Source organism: Heterodontus francisci, chromosome 1, assembly GCF_036365525.1.
Source record: "Heterodontus francisci isolate sHetFra1 chromosome 1, sHetFra1.hap1, whole genome shotgun sequence".
NCBI classification, from domain to species: Eukaryota; Metazoa; Chordata; class Chondrichthyes; order Heterodontiformes; family Heterodontidae; genus Heterodontus; species Heterodontus francisci.
In genome coordinates, this window is record NC_090371.1 from 135,635,565 (window position 1) to 135,649,039 (window position 13,475).

General features: G+C 38.5%; 1 protein-coding gene across 1 annotated transcript; it reads right to left on the reverse strand.

Moving 5' to 3' along the window:
- Nucleotides 1-214: 214 nt before the first annotated feature.
- On the reverse strand, nucleotides 215-13,020 carry uchl1 (ubiquitin carboxyl-terminal esterase L1 (ubiquitin thiolesterase)). Its single transcript, XM_068060128.1, has 9 exons — nucleotides 12,910-13,020; nucleotides 12,815-12,826; nucleotides 12,420-12,548; nucleotides 5,525-5,675; nucleotides 5,082-5,167; nucleotides 4,938-4,985; nucleotides 1,961-2,030; nucleotides 1,345-1,403; nucleotides 215-1,063 (listed from the first exon to the last, which is right to left on the reverse strand). Exons 1-9 carry the CDS (start codon nucleotides 12,940-12,942, stop codon nucleotides 977-979), a joined length of 675 nt encoding a protein of 224 aa, XP_067916229.1. The 5' UTR covers nucleotides 12,943-13,020; the 3' UTR covers nucleotides 215-976.
- Nucleotides 13,021-13,475: the final 455 nt, after the last annotated feature.

Genomic DNA, 13,475 nt, shown 5'->3' on the forward strand with positions numbered 1-13,475 from the left:
AGAAAAATCAAAAAACCTTAAATATTTGGTTCTAGCCCAGCTGGCTTATTATAATCAAACACATTAGAAGGGTCCAGTGATTGACTAGAAAGATTTCAGTTGCATCTACAGATTGGAGAAGCTGGGTTTGTTTTTGTTTGGGAGCAGACTTAATCATAAAAGGTTTTAGACAAAAGTAAAAACAAACTAGATGATTTTTTTTCCCTTTTGCACAGTAAGTTTATTATCAGGAATACCTAAATGCCCTTAAAAAGTATATAACTTTGCAAAAGAGAATAGGTAATTCCTTAGTCAGATAATGTGAGCCACTCTTTGAAAGAGCCAGGATAGAGCCTCCTTCTACACTATCAGTTTAATGATTTCTCACTTAGAAAGAAACTGCCAAAAAGACTAAGTCAGACAGTATATTTTGTGAAGCCAGTACTGGATCATTCACCACAAGTAGGGATGCACTTCATTTCTGGTCCATTTTAGAAAAATCTTCATTCTACTAATACAGGTGCTTGTGCAAAAAGAACATACTTGTGAGCAAATAAGTTACTATTGTTCATTCATTATCAAATGAGCATTGCTTCACCAGTACTTTTATTTCAGATTACAGCCAACATGCTACAGGGACAGCTGTAAAGATGTAGGTAGAGTGTAGATTCTACAAATCCCTGCAGCCAGCCTCAAATGCTCTAAGCAAAAAAGTATAATGCTTAAGATTTGTGATCTGGTCAGTTATTAACACAAGATGGACACTTCTGAAACAAATTTAGATAGTAATTTTTAATTCTAGAGCAAATACTGGTCTATTATCCATCACAAGATGTCACAAGTTTAGTGCAGAAATGCCATTTGTTAACATCCATACAGCAAGTGCAAAGACAGTGCTCAAGTGCCCTGATACAGAAAAAAAGTAACTAAGCAAAGCATTCAACAGCACATTAAAGCTGTAGTACTGTGTGCACTTGGCATTTGGTTTTTGCCACATTCAAGCAGCTTTGCAGAGGGCCACAGCAGTGAAGCGAACTTCTCCTTGATCACGTTCCATGAACTGTCTGCATATCTTTGCCGATTCCTGTAAATGATATACAATCTGCTAACTTGTGTGCTAAAAATGCAGTCAATAACAGATCCTTTAACCCTTTATTAGTTGCATTAAAAAATTCCTCCCAAAAAGTACCTACTTATGTAAAGATTTGACATTAGTCCATATTCAAGTGGAAGCAACATCATAACTCCTTAAAGGATTTAATCTAACTTACATCCCTCAATACAGGTGAATTGGTCATTATACTGTGAATTAAATGTTTTAGTTAAGAACATGCAGTTAGGTGAATTAAATGCTTGAAACCAAACCTGTAATAGTCCATCATTTGATGTTTCTCCTTGGTCAATAGGGAATGGCATTCTTCCATCTTTAAAAAAAAGAAAATCTCTAGGTATTAAAATGTATCTTTGTGCAAGATACATAGGCTGAAAGATGCACTCTGCTGCTCAGCTACAGAAAGTATGCCAAGCAGCCTAAAACATGATTTGAACTAATGACTGAATAGAATTTATGTTCTGTACAAAAATAGGAAAGATACATATAGGCTCTCCATTATGTTCAGCACTACCTGTTATCTTGCATTTGAAAATTTAGAAGTTTAATTTGCTACACCAGGAGGAAAAGTTCACAAAAAAACTATTGCAAACTTAACTCAACTCACTCCCCCATAGTATGATGTAAATTCTAACTGACAGTTACATTTACTATAGTAAAAAAACTGAACAGTTTCATAGCCAAACATCAATTCGTGCATGAAATGAGTGCTTCTGAAGGACCTTGTGCACAACTTACAGGGACTCAAGCCCATCTTGCTAGAAATAAAGTACATCTAATGACAAAAATGCATTTGTTGCAACTTTGCAAAGTGCCAGTCATAATGAAGTAGTCTCAAAATGTCAAATCTTGCAGTCAAAGTTGTATTACCTAGTTCATAGAGGTGCCCATCTACACCAACAAAGGTGATAAAATGGAAGTTTGTACCATCTCCTTGCACCTATAAAATCAGATGTAGAAACATTGGGAGTTACTTCCATTTTGAGATAGAAAATTGCTTTCTAGAGATCACAAGTTCACTTCAACCAATGTAGTTAAAATTATCTCATCCAGCAACTAAAATTTGAGCTTATGTAGTTGTGAGGCTAGGCTTTCCCCAGAAAGCTAAATCAGCCAGCAGGTAGGTTGTGTAGTTTAAAGCAGAGAGTTTCTCCCCATCCCCCCCAATATAGCACCATGTCATCTACAGGACATCCAAAGGCTTAACCAATTACTCAAGTGCACTTGGGAGAGATATTGTTTGTACATATAGATGGCTTGGCTGTGGGCTGCATGGAAGATGGCAGGATCCCCAAGGACACATTGTACAGCGAGCTCACTTATCAGACCCACCAGCCATCCATGTCTCAGCTTTAAAGATGTCTGCAAATGCAACATGAAGTCCTGTGACATTGACCACAAGTCATGAGAGTCAGTTGCCAATGATCAACTGAGCTGGCAGACAGCCATAAAAATGTGGGACTAAAGTGTGGCATGTCAAAGAGACTTAGCTGTTGGCAGGAAAAAAAAAGTGCAAGAGCCAACTGTAACAGCCCTGACAACCAATTTTATCTGCAGCACCTGTGGAAGAGAGTCACTCTAGAATTGTCCTTTATAGCCACTCCAGGTGCTGCTTCACAAACCACTGATCACCTCCAGGCACTTAACCATGTCTTTAGACAAGGAGGCCAAAGCCAGATCCCACCAGTAGTAAAAATGAGTGACCAATTAAATTGTGTTTAATGTAGTGCCATTGAAATCCATGCACTGAAGCAGACAGGACCTCAGACAGACCTGCATTTATATAATGCCTTTAAAATGACAAGATGCCCCAAAGCACTACAGCTACTGTTGGTATAGAAAATGCAATAGCCAATTTGCTCACAAGCTCCCACAATCAAAAAAAAGGTGAGCTCAAGCTCAGGAGCAGGGCTTAACCAATAACCTGGACTTCAGTCAACTAGTGCCAGATAAACAGTACTGTGCACAAGGGAGCAGGAAGAAACTGGAGCTACATGAAGTTCAAAAATTACTACTGTTGAACATGGTCTTTGAAAACAGGCAGCTGTTCACTTCAAATTTGGTCAATTTAAGGTTGACTGATTCATGGCAACTTCAACTTCTATCTTTAAGTATATCAAGTTAGATAAATTGGTGGCCAGGGAATCAATGTTTTAGACCCAAACCTTCTGAAGACAGATACAGGATTGGATTTCTATTAGGACTTTTCAATGAATGTATGGCTGCATGAAGTTTACTTGAAGCCCATCACACCCTCATGCAAGAACTTGAATGGGCAGATTTGATACCTCAATATTCATTTGCATGGGAATGAGGGTTTGCAATTTGGAGTACTTGCATGTGTTGATCTGCAGACAAGTTACAATGGCTTTCTGCCAAGTATGGATACTTGGTAAGTGGACCTTAGATTATAAAAAGTTGAATATGGAAAGTCAGAAATGTTAGATTACTTGTTTATGGTAATAAAATTATGGGAAAAACTTGAAAGCAATGCAAGGGAACAGATAGAGATGGAGGACAAAGTGCATCTTGCTGGTTCTAATGGCAATTTATCTTTGATACTGTAATTTTAATGGTATGCATGGAATAGAGATCAAAGGCAAAGTTAGTATAGTGTATGCTGTTCTTACTGGAATCATGAAGTATGATTTTTCATTAAAGAAATGATCCTGCTTGGTTACAAATGCACAAAGTAATAAGAATGAAGACCAGGAAAGCAGTCCAACAGGTCAGAACAAGCAGAATGGTTTTAGTACACAAAGCAGAGACTTTTAGTACATTGCTATCACTTCAAGAAATGGAGAACTGCCTTGTCAGAGGGGCTGTGAAACCAAGGCATTACTTCAGTTAAATAGGAGGTCCATCTCCATTTATCAGAACAGGTGTTCAAAACTGATTTATCCTTCAACCACAAACCAATTCACTGGTCATGCATTGCATTGCTGTTTGCCTACAAATAATGACTACACATTTAAATTCATAGATTGTGAAGTACTATGGCATGTTGAACTCCCACCTCCTAAACGGAGTCATCCAAAATTCTTGTGCCTGTATCCAAATAGAGTTGTTTGCCCATCACCCCATGCACATTGGCTTCCAATTGAATAAAGCCTGGTTTTTAAATTCTCATCCATTTTCAAATCCTTCATGGCCTCACCCCTCCCAATCTTTAATTTCCTTCAGGGAGAGAGAGATACCTGCACTAATTCTGGCTTCTTGCTTTTCACCATTGTGGTCATCGATTTAGCTGCCAAGGCCAGAAGCTGTGGAATTCCCTCAGAACCCACCTCCCTCTTAGATCAAGTTTTGGCCATCTGCCCCAATATGAAACTTTTTGGTATAGTGCTCTTGAAGCACCTTGGCACATCCTGGATGATGTTAAAGGTAAATTAATTTTTTTTTAAAATAAAGTCTGCCTACAATACTATGCAATAGTAAAAACAGTTTAGTTAAAACTGGACATTTTATAATGAAGTAATGATTTAGGATAGTTCAATAGGCTACACAGATGCAAAAAAGTAATCTGTTAAAATTCTAGCATAGAGTAATTAATACAGGTATGAAGTACAAGAGACCTCTTGTACATTAATAGAACTGCAACAGAGTACACCATTTCTCCACAATGTTTTATATGTGGTTAAAAGTTAAAGTGACAAAAGTATTTATAAATAGAATAGACAGACAGCGAGAGTTTGACTTAAGCAAATTGCAATCAAAATAGAAGTTAGGCTGATTATGTTAAGGTAGTAAACATGATTAAGCAAGCACAAAAATAGTTTTGCACAGGTCAGAGGTACAATTTCAGTACTTGGGTAATCCATTAACCACATGTTCATATGTCCCTTACCCGACACTCTCCCTCCTCTGCAGTGGCATCATGTGCTGCACGAATCTCCTGTAGAGAAATATTTTAAGCAAGTGAGTAAAATTGAGAATTTGCAAATGTTAACTGGACATTGAGAACTAATCTGAAGTATTAGTTTCTTCCCACCTCATTTTGTTCCAATTGCTTGGCTCTTTCCTCTGCAGAGATATCTATAGTTTCATTCAGAAACTTCTTCAAAACAGAGCCTTCCACTGCAAGATATAGGGCAAGATTAACAGTTATCCAATCCAAAAAATGTAAACTTTCAAATTGGAGTCAAATTGGCTGTAGCACTATCAAATTAAATTAACTCCTCAGTTTATGACATCCACTTAATATGTCCCATTAAAATCTCACCACAGCATCATTTGAGATGTAATCAGTCTCACACTGAATACACTGACAGTTACCTAGCTCAAGTTAAGATGTCTGAGAATTTTAGAAAAACTGGCTTTTTTGGCTACAGAGCCACTTTCCACTTGACCCCCACACAGAAGGTGCTCTAAGAGCTAGAAATAAATTGCTGCATAACCAAAGCCACTAAGCAACATTTTACCCAATGTGCTTACCAAAGTCAAGTTTATCTTGATTGTTGGCAACAGTGTTAATAAGCCCAACAGTTCCACAGGAATTTGAAATAGTCTGCCTCAAGAAGTAGATTCGAGGGTCAATATCCTTTGCACTCAGTTCCGACTTTTGACGTTCTCTGTGGGATTCATGCTTGGGGGAGGGGGGGGGGGGGGGGGGGGAAGAAAGCAGGTGTTGGAGTGGAAAAGCATTTTGTATTATGTTACATTTAGAAGACAGAATTAAGCACTTATCTGTCAATTAGTCTACATTAATGGCCTGAGAGGAAAAGCATTCAACAGGTTCAATGGTATACATATCCCATTTAAGACACTTGCATTTTTAATTACAGAAATTTACAGGTGTATTGCTGTACAGCTTCATCCAGTTGAAAACTGGACAGGAACCACTTGCCCATTTAAGTGATTACAATACCTAGCTTGCTACTCTTAAATGCCCATTTGTCAGGGATTACAAAAAAAATTGAGCCAAAATCTTAAAAAGGCACAGGGAAACAAAATGTACAAGAGATACCAAAATCAAATATCTTGATCAGTATCTACAAGCAGGAGGTCTTGTAGAAAAAGGCTGAAGACCGAATTTTAAAAAGCTTGCCATTTGAATGAGTAATGCTTGTCCAACAGACAGGACATGGTTTGTGCTGTCAAAAAAAAAAACTACAACTAATTGGAAATCTGGTATTCCTTCACTCATCTTTAAATCGATACTTGAAATACAACTTTGCAGGGAACAGCTACCTGCAGAGAGCAAGGAAAAGCACTAGGCGTGGAATAGCTTTAACTATACAATCTGAAGATGCCATCCCAAGTCCCACAGTGGATATGGAGATATGTACACCATCCAATATCCTTATAACTACACAAGTTGACTCCCTGAGCAACAGTGAGTATGCTACAATACAACAATGCAAATTCCAAATTTTGCCTGTTGCAGCAAGTGTATAATGTTGAGAGCCAAACAGACTAGAATGCAAAGATTACTCAGCTGTACTTCAATAAGAAACATGCTAAACATAAGCTAGCAAACAATGAGACAAAACTGGTCCAAACAGGGACAATACTTGGATGTGGATTTAAAGTCTAGACACAATTGGTTAATTAGTGGAGGGAAAAACTAGAGATTGGTGATTTATAAAAGAGTGTAATCAATGTTGAACTGCAGTGGCAACTACAGATCCATCTCACTCCTAATCAAAGGACAACAGCAGCCCTTTCACAGGTTTATCTTGGCTAATTTTAATATTCATTTTCAGCCAGCATTAATCAATCATTTCTATAGTTTGGGATTAGTCTTGTACAAAGACAGAACTCCTACATATCAAACTAGATTGGATGTTTAATAAACTAGCTGCCACTTGGGAAAACAAAAAAAAAAGTGCTCGAATAGTCAGACTGCAGGAATGGCTGTCCTAGAGAAACTAATTGTTTCATTCAACTGGTTTTGATTGAAGTTTTGCACTAGTGCAAACACACACTGCTTGTGAACACAGATTTAGGACACAACGCAAGGTTTCCATTATGCTTCTCTACTCAGTCAGAAGCTACACAACACTTCAGTATTGAAGCAGTTTACAAAATAGAATGGCCATTGAGTTTAACAAGTTGGTTAATGCCAAAAAAAAATGCCTAGCGAGTTTAAATTTCAGAATAAGCAATTTAAAAGTTCAGTTCTTTTCTGTATGTGTTGAAGCTGAAGCTCAACCAAGATATTTCTCAAGTAACCGACACTAAAATCAGTTTCATTTCTACAGAAAAGCACTTCATACCACAGTCACAATAGTGTCTGAACCATTTCACTTGAGTAACTGCAAGCAACTTGGTTGGCTTTTGACAATGCAGGAACAAGCAAAGAGAAGCCCATTTCTGTGTGCAGTTGGAGAAGTCATTGTATGCCACAAGTTCAGTCAAGCTAAAAATGTAGTACAGAAGATCCACTAGTTTGGAACCCAAGTCAAGTTTGTCTGCATGGATGTGGACTACAGGCCATGAAAATTTTAGTTTTGGTTGTACTGAAGGTCAAATGTTGGAGACTACTGGGGAAGGACACCAAGTAGAGCTTCTCTTTCCACAGATGCTGCCAGACCTGCTGAGTGAATCCAGCATTTCTTGTTTTTGTTTCAGATTTCCAGCATCCGCAGTATTTTGCTTTTATTTATATTAGAGCAAGAGGAGACTAGGTAAAGACATTAGCGGCAGGAAACAGGGCCAAGGGTTTTGGGGAAGGGGCATGCATGCACAACAGCAGTTTTATGAGAGAATGGGAGTGAACAGTCCTTCTCCAATTCCACTTTATGGGTCACTGGCCAATTGTATACTTTACTTTTTAGAATAAAAATCTGTTAACCAGGTTTCTTAAATTATAAAACTCAAGATGCAAAGCTTAATGGAAGTTGAAATAGGAAAGTATATATTCCCTGTTAAATAACCAACATGCTGCTTAAAGGAAAAAGCTTTCTCTGCAGAGTTCAACTTTACAGAAACAAAAAAGTCAAATACTTGTTAACTCTTGAAAAAATGTGAATTGTTTCATATGGATCTTTGGTTTGATGATCAGGTACACAGATGGGTGTACCCATACAATGCAGTGGTCACTGGGATTGTTTAAGAAGTTTGTTCAGGAGATACTAAGAAAAAGTATTGCAGCATTGCTCCCAAGAGGCTTCTGCATCATTTTCTACAGTTCAGATTTGTTTCTCAGGTGGAACAGGATGAGCGGGTTGCCTCATCAGGCTTACAGATCAATGGAACATCCAAAAGGGAAACTATCAAATCTAGACATGTCACTTCTCTGTAAACAATTCTAATATTCAGCAAGGTACCTGATATTTAGTGACTTCCAGTAAGTGTTTGTTTAAAAAAAAAAAATCCCTAGTATCCTTTGTGACTTAAGTACAGCATCTCGAGGTATTTCCAGTCTTTTGACAAAACCCTCAAAAAAAAAGTTAAAAATGGAAGCATCTTCCTAGCAGCTGAGGTACAAGTCACTACTTTACATCAGTCTTTACCAAGAAAAAAAATGCTACTCAGGCCAGTGAATGGGAGGTAATTAATACACTAGGATTTAAAATTGGAGAGAGGAGATAGGCTGTCTATACTTAAAGTTGATAAAACACCCTGGGCCAGATGAGATGCCTCCAAGGCTACAAGGGAAGAATGTGGAAATTGGAAGCACAGGCCATAATTTTCCAGTCTTTTAGACTTGGGGTGGTGCCAGAGGACTGCAAATGTTACACACTTGTTAAAAAAAAAGGGTGTGAAGATAAGCCCAGCAACTACAAGTCAGTTTAACTTCAGTTGTGGGGAAAATTCTAGAAAGAGTAATTTGTTTTGGTCCCAAAATCACATTAACAAATGCAGGTTAACAAAAGCAAACATGGATTTGTTAAGGAAAATCATGTTTAACTGGCTACAGTTTTTTTTGAAGAGGCAACAAGAGGGTTGAAGTGTATACAGACTTCCAAAAAGGCATTTGATACAGTGCTGCACAATAGACGAGCAAAATTATAGCTCATGGAATGAAGGGCAGTAGCAACTAGATATGAAATCGGCTGTGTGACAGGAAACAGCAGTTAATGTTTCAGGCTGGAGGAAGATTTGTAGTGGAGTTCTCCAGGGGTCACTGTTGGGACCTTGCTCTTCCTGATATATTAATGACCTTGCCAATATGAAATTAGAACAAGTGTTAATTATTTATTTACAGATACAGCACTGAAACAGGCCCTTCAGCCCACTGAGTCTGCCAACCAACAACCACCCATTTATACAAACCCTACAGTAATCCCATATTCCCTACCACCTACCTACACTAGGGGCAATTTACAATGGCCAATTTACCCATCACCTGCAAGTCTCTGGCCGAGGGAGGAAACCAGTGCACCTGGAGAAAACCCAGTCACGGAGAACTTGCAAACTCTGCACAGGCAGTACCCAGAATCAAACCCAGGTCCCTGGAGCTGAGGCTGCAGTGCTGCCTTATGGAGGATAGTTTAGAACTAACACAAATGGTAGATGAAGTTCAATGTGGAGAAATACAACATTCATTTTTGGTAGGAAGGAGGGGATAATACAAAATAAGAGGTGCAATTCTAAAGGGGGTGCAGGAACAGAGGGACCTGGGTGTATATGTGCATAAAATCATTGCAGGTAGCAGGACAGGTTGAGTGGTTGATAAAGCATACAGTATCCTGGGCTTTATTAATAGGGACAGACAGCACAAGAGCAAAGAAGTTACACTGAACTTGTACAAGAATAGGTTGGCCTCAGCTGCAGTATTAAAGTTTCGTGCCCAGAACTAGACCTAAAAAAAAGCTGTGAAGGCATTGGCGTGCAGAAGAGATTCAAGAATGGTTCCAGGGAATGAGGAACTTCAGTTGAAGACAGATTGGACTGTTTTTCTTACAGATTTGATTGAGTACATCTATCATGAGGGGTCCCACCAGAGTAGATAAGAAAAAAAATGAATCTTTCATGAAAAGGATAAAGAATGAAGGCACAAATTTAACAATTGGCAACAGTGACATGAGGAAAAAGCCTTCATGCAGCAAGTGGTTAGGGTCTGGATGCACTGAGGCAGGTTCAATTGAGGCATTCAAAAAAGGGAATTAGCATTATCAGAAAAAGAAGAATGTGCAGGGTTATTGCGAAGGTGGAGGAATGGCATCAAGTGGCTGCATTTGCTGACAATGCAACCACTAGGTGGCACAGTACTTGCCTATGTGCAAATGTAGGACCTTCAACTGGAAGGTCAGTGTCTGATGTTCAGGCAGCTGCCAAGATTAAAGATGGCACTGCTCAATTTATCACAAGAAATGCTTATGTTTGTTTGCTTGAACAATCTAGCCTTACATTAAAGTTGGCTAGAAGCCCAGTAATATGCTATTTAGTTACAGGATACCAACTGTAATCCTCATCCATTTACTATTCCAGTAATCCCATTAAATAAAGGAATTTTATGATCTGAATTTCCAATAGAAATTTAGTGAACTGGCATCCCATTCGATGGAAAAGAAAATCTGGCAGTGTATAAAGTGTGCTGCCAATTAGTTATCTTGATTCATTTATAACTGACCAGGACTGATTTCACCCTAACACAGCTACTAACTCCCACCCAACTGCCACTCTTTTTTCTGCATGAATTAACCTACCCACCCCAAGGTCATCCAATTTCCAACGATAAAAATCTTAGGATGTTTGGAAAGAAATTCAAATTCTTGACACTTGGAGAAAAAAAAGCCCCAGAAAATGCAGTTGTAGATGTAGATCTACAAGAGATGTTGGATATAGAAACTGATCCAGTTCAATTCAGAAGGCTCTACTGAATCCATAATTAAACTGTAGTTTACATATGAATTAGTCTGTGATGGCAGGTAGCAAGCTCATTCACTCAAGGCAAGAACAGTCAAGAATCAAAGGATCCAGGATATCAGGCAGCATTATGACTATTACAATGATCAACAATCTTTATGTCTACTGAATCAGTTGTAAAAAAAAAAATGCAGGAGTCTTTTTAAAAAGAATTTGATTCCCATTTGCAAGTCCTGCTCTAAAGAGACTTCTAGGGATCTCAAACAGCATGGAGATTTACAACCCTCATTAACTACTTATGTGCCTTGCGACTCAAGGGAGGCATTCCAAATTAGTACCTTTATATTATAAAACTTAAAATTTTAAGAATGGAAGGGAAGATGGTTCATGTTCAAAGATTTTAAGCCACCTTCCAGTCAGGTCAAGGTTTGATCAGGTCATTTCTCCATTTTTACTTGGCAGTGAGACATAGCATTACAATGGAATGTTTGAATTTCAATTTTTAAAAAAACTTAAAGGCTTCAAACCTTCTAGCTAAAGAGAAATACTACACACAAACCATGGATCAGAGTGATTAAATTACTGTCCATCCTTCAACCGATATCATCCCACACCTCAAGGTACCAATTTATGTCATAGGCACAGCTTCATCACTGGCAACACCCTTCCCCAGATCTCAGATCTGTATTCTGAGAAGAGTTTTTAAACCCTTCCCCCATTTCAAAAATAAAGATTGCCACAATACCAAGGTGACAGGAATAAATCAATAATTACTTATAGACATAGAACAAAGTTTGCTTGTTACTCAGGAGATTCAGCTTTGCTGAAATTTAATGTTTACCAATATGGAAAATCAAAAGTAGTAAAAATTGCTTCAAGTTCAGTATGAAGACTCATCCAGAATCCCAGTTTGATGTAGGCATAATTCACTTGGCAATCCAAAGAATGAAAGGCCTAACCAAGACAAAGCCCTTGCTGCCTCTTAAGTGAGATACACAAATCAGCATGCAGTTACTAAGATGGTAGTGTCATTATTGCTTTCAGGATACATTACTGCTCAGCAATCTCCAATTCCATTTCAGATAAGTGATTTTAATGCCATTCCAGAAGTTTCATCACTTCCATTACAGCAAGAGGATGAAAATAGCACCACTGTCCATTAAATTACCTGAAGAAAGTCATCCATCGGACCACTATATAGCCCACTGACTATAGCTTCCACTTAAAAAAAGGACACTTCACTAATTATTCAGTTTGGGACTGAATAAAAAAAGAGATAAAGTGAAAACAAGTGAGCAACTGCTGAGCAGTTAGTTTTGCTGGCTCATGTGTTACTGCAATACAGCAGCTGGCTGCATTATCTAGGAAGCCCAGTTTTTAAATAAAGATATCAATCATTGCATGATTCAGCACATTTGAACATTTACACATTTAAAGTAAAAGACAATAGAGTGGAGATACAATGAGTTAGTATTCAATATTAACAAGCTCAATAATTAGCCATACAGTACCAGGTCTGAGCGCACCCAAGACTTTAGATGGAGCTTTCCCCATTAAATGGATAGCGCCCTACCTGTTGACTTAGGGGAAACAGCAACATTAAAGCACACACTGGCTTCGGCACCATGGAGAGAGATTCATTTTCTAAACCCAAAACATCCACGAATTTCCAGCTCGATGCCACGCCCAGACGGGACAAACACTAATGCAGAAGGTAAAAAGATTTATTGAACCACTGAATTAACCTACATTGCTTATACACCGATTAACATTTTTCTTAAAATCCAATATAGCCCTTACTGACGCATCAATAATTCTAGAGGGCTGCCGTATGGCCACACCCTTAGTCTTTGGGAGATTAAATAGAGCTCGATATATGTACGGTTGTTCAGCTTAACTTAAATCAGAGCCATCCGAAGAAATATTTGCTGATAAAAGGAGCTGGGTAAATCTGCGTTGCACACTTACTTTATTCAGCATCTGAAACAAAAATAGATACAAGGTGATTAAAACACGCCAAGATCAAAAACACCGCTTCCAACACGACCAAAGAAAGATTTTACCTCAGGGTTGATTTCCATTGCTTTCCATTCCATTGCTGCTGTGTTTTAGACCCCTGTAGTGTGCGCAGAAAGCCTGTCTTCAGCTACTCGTTGTGTCGATATATGCGCACAAAAATGGAGAGTCTGGCAATAGGCGGGGCTTTAATACCCACCCAGGAGTGACACCACTGCGAAATGGGGGGGGGAAACAAACTCAACTCTCATCAAATCATCACCAAAACACCTGCACCCACTCCATCGGTCGGTTAACTCGGGTTCATGTGAACCAATGAGGAAGGATTTCAGTTAAACCCTTTCTTCATGTTAAAGGCTGGGTAAGATGACAGTATCATTCGCATAGTCCAAGTCTCCAGATCCATCTCGAAACCACCAGCAAACCACTTGAACAGGCTTCAAAAATAGGGAAGTAACTTGATTTAAATGTCTTGGTCAATTAGGTATAGGTTTCCCAGAGAAAGGTGTAATGACCTTTTCTGGCCCTCTCTAATTCAGATGTTGTTATAATGAGATTGCGCAATGCATAGTTTCTGACTGATAACGAAGTGATTTGTGAAATATATGGGATT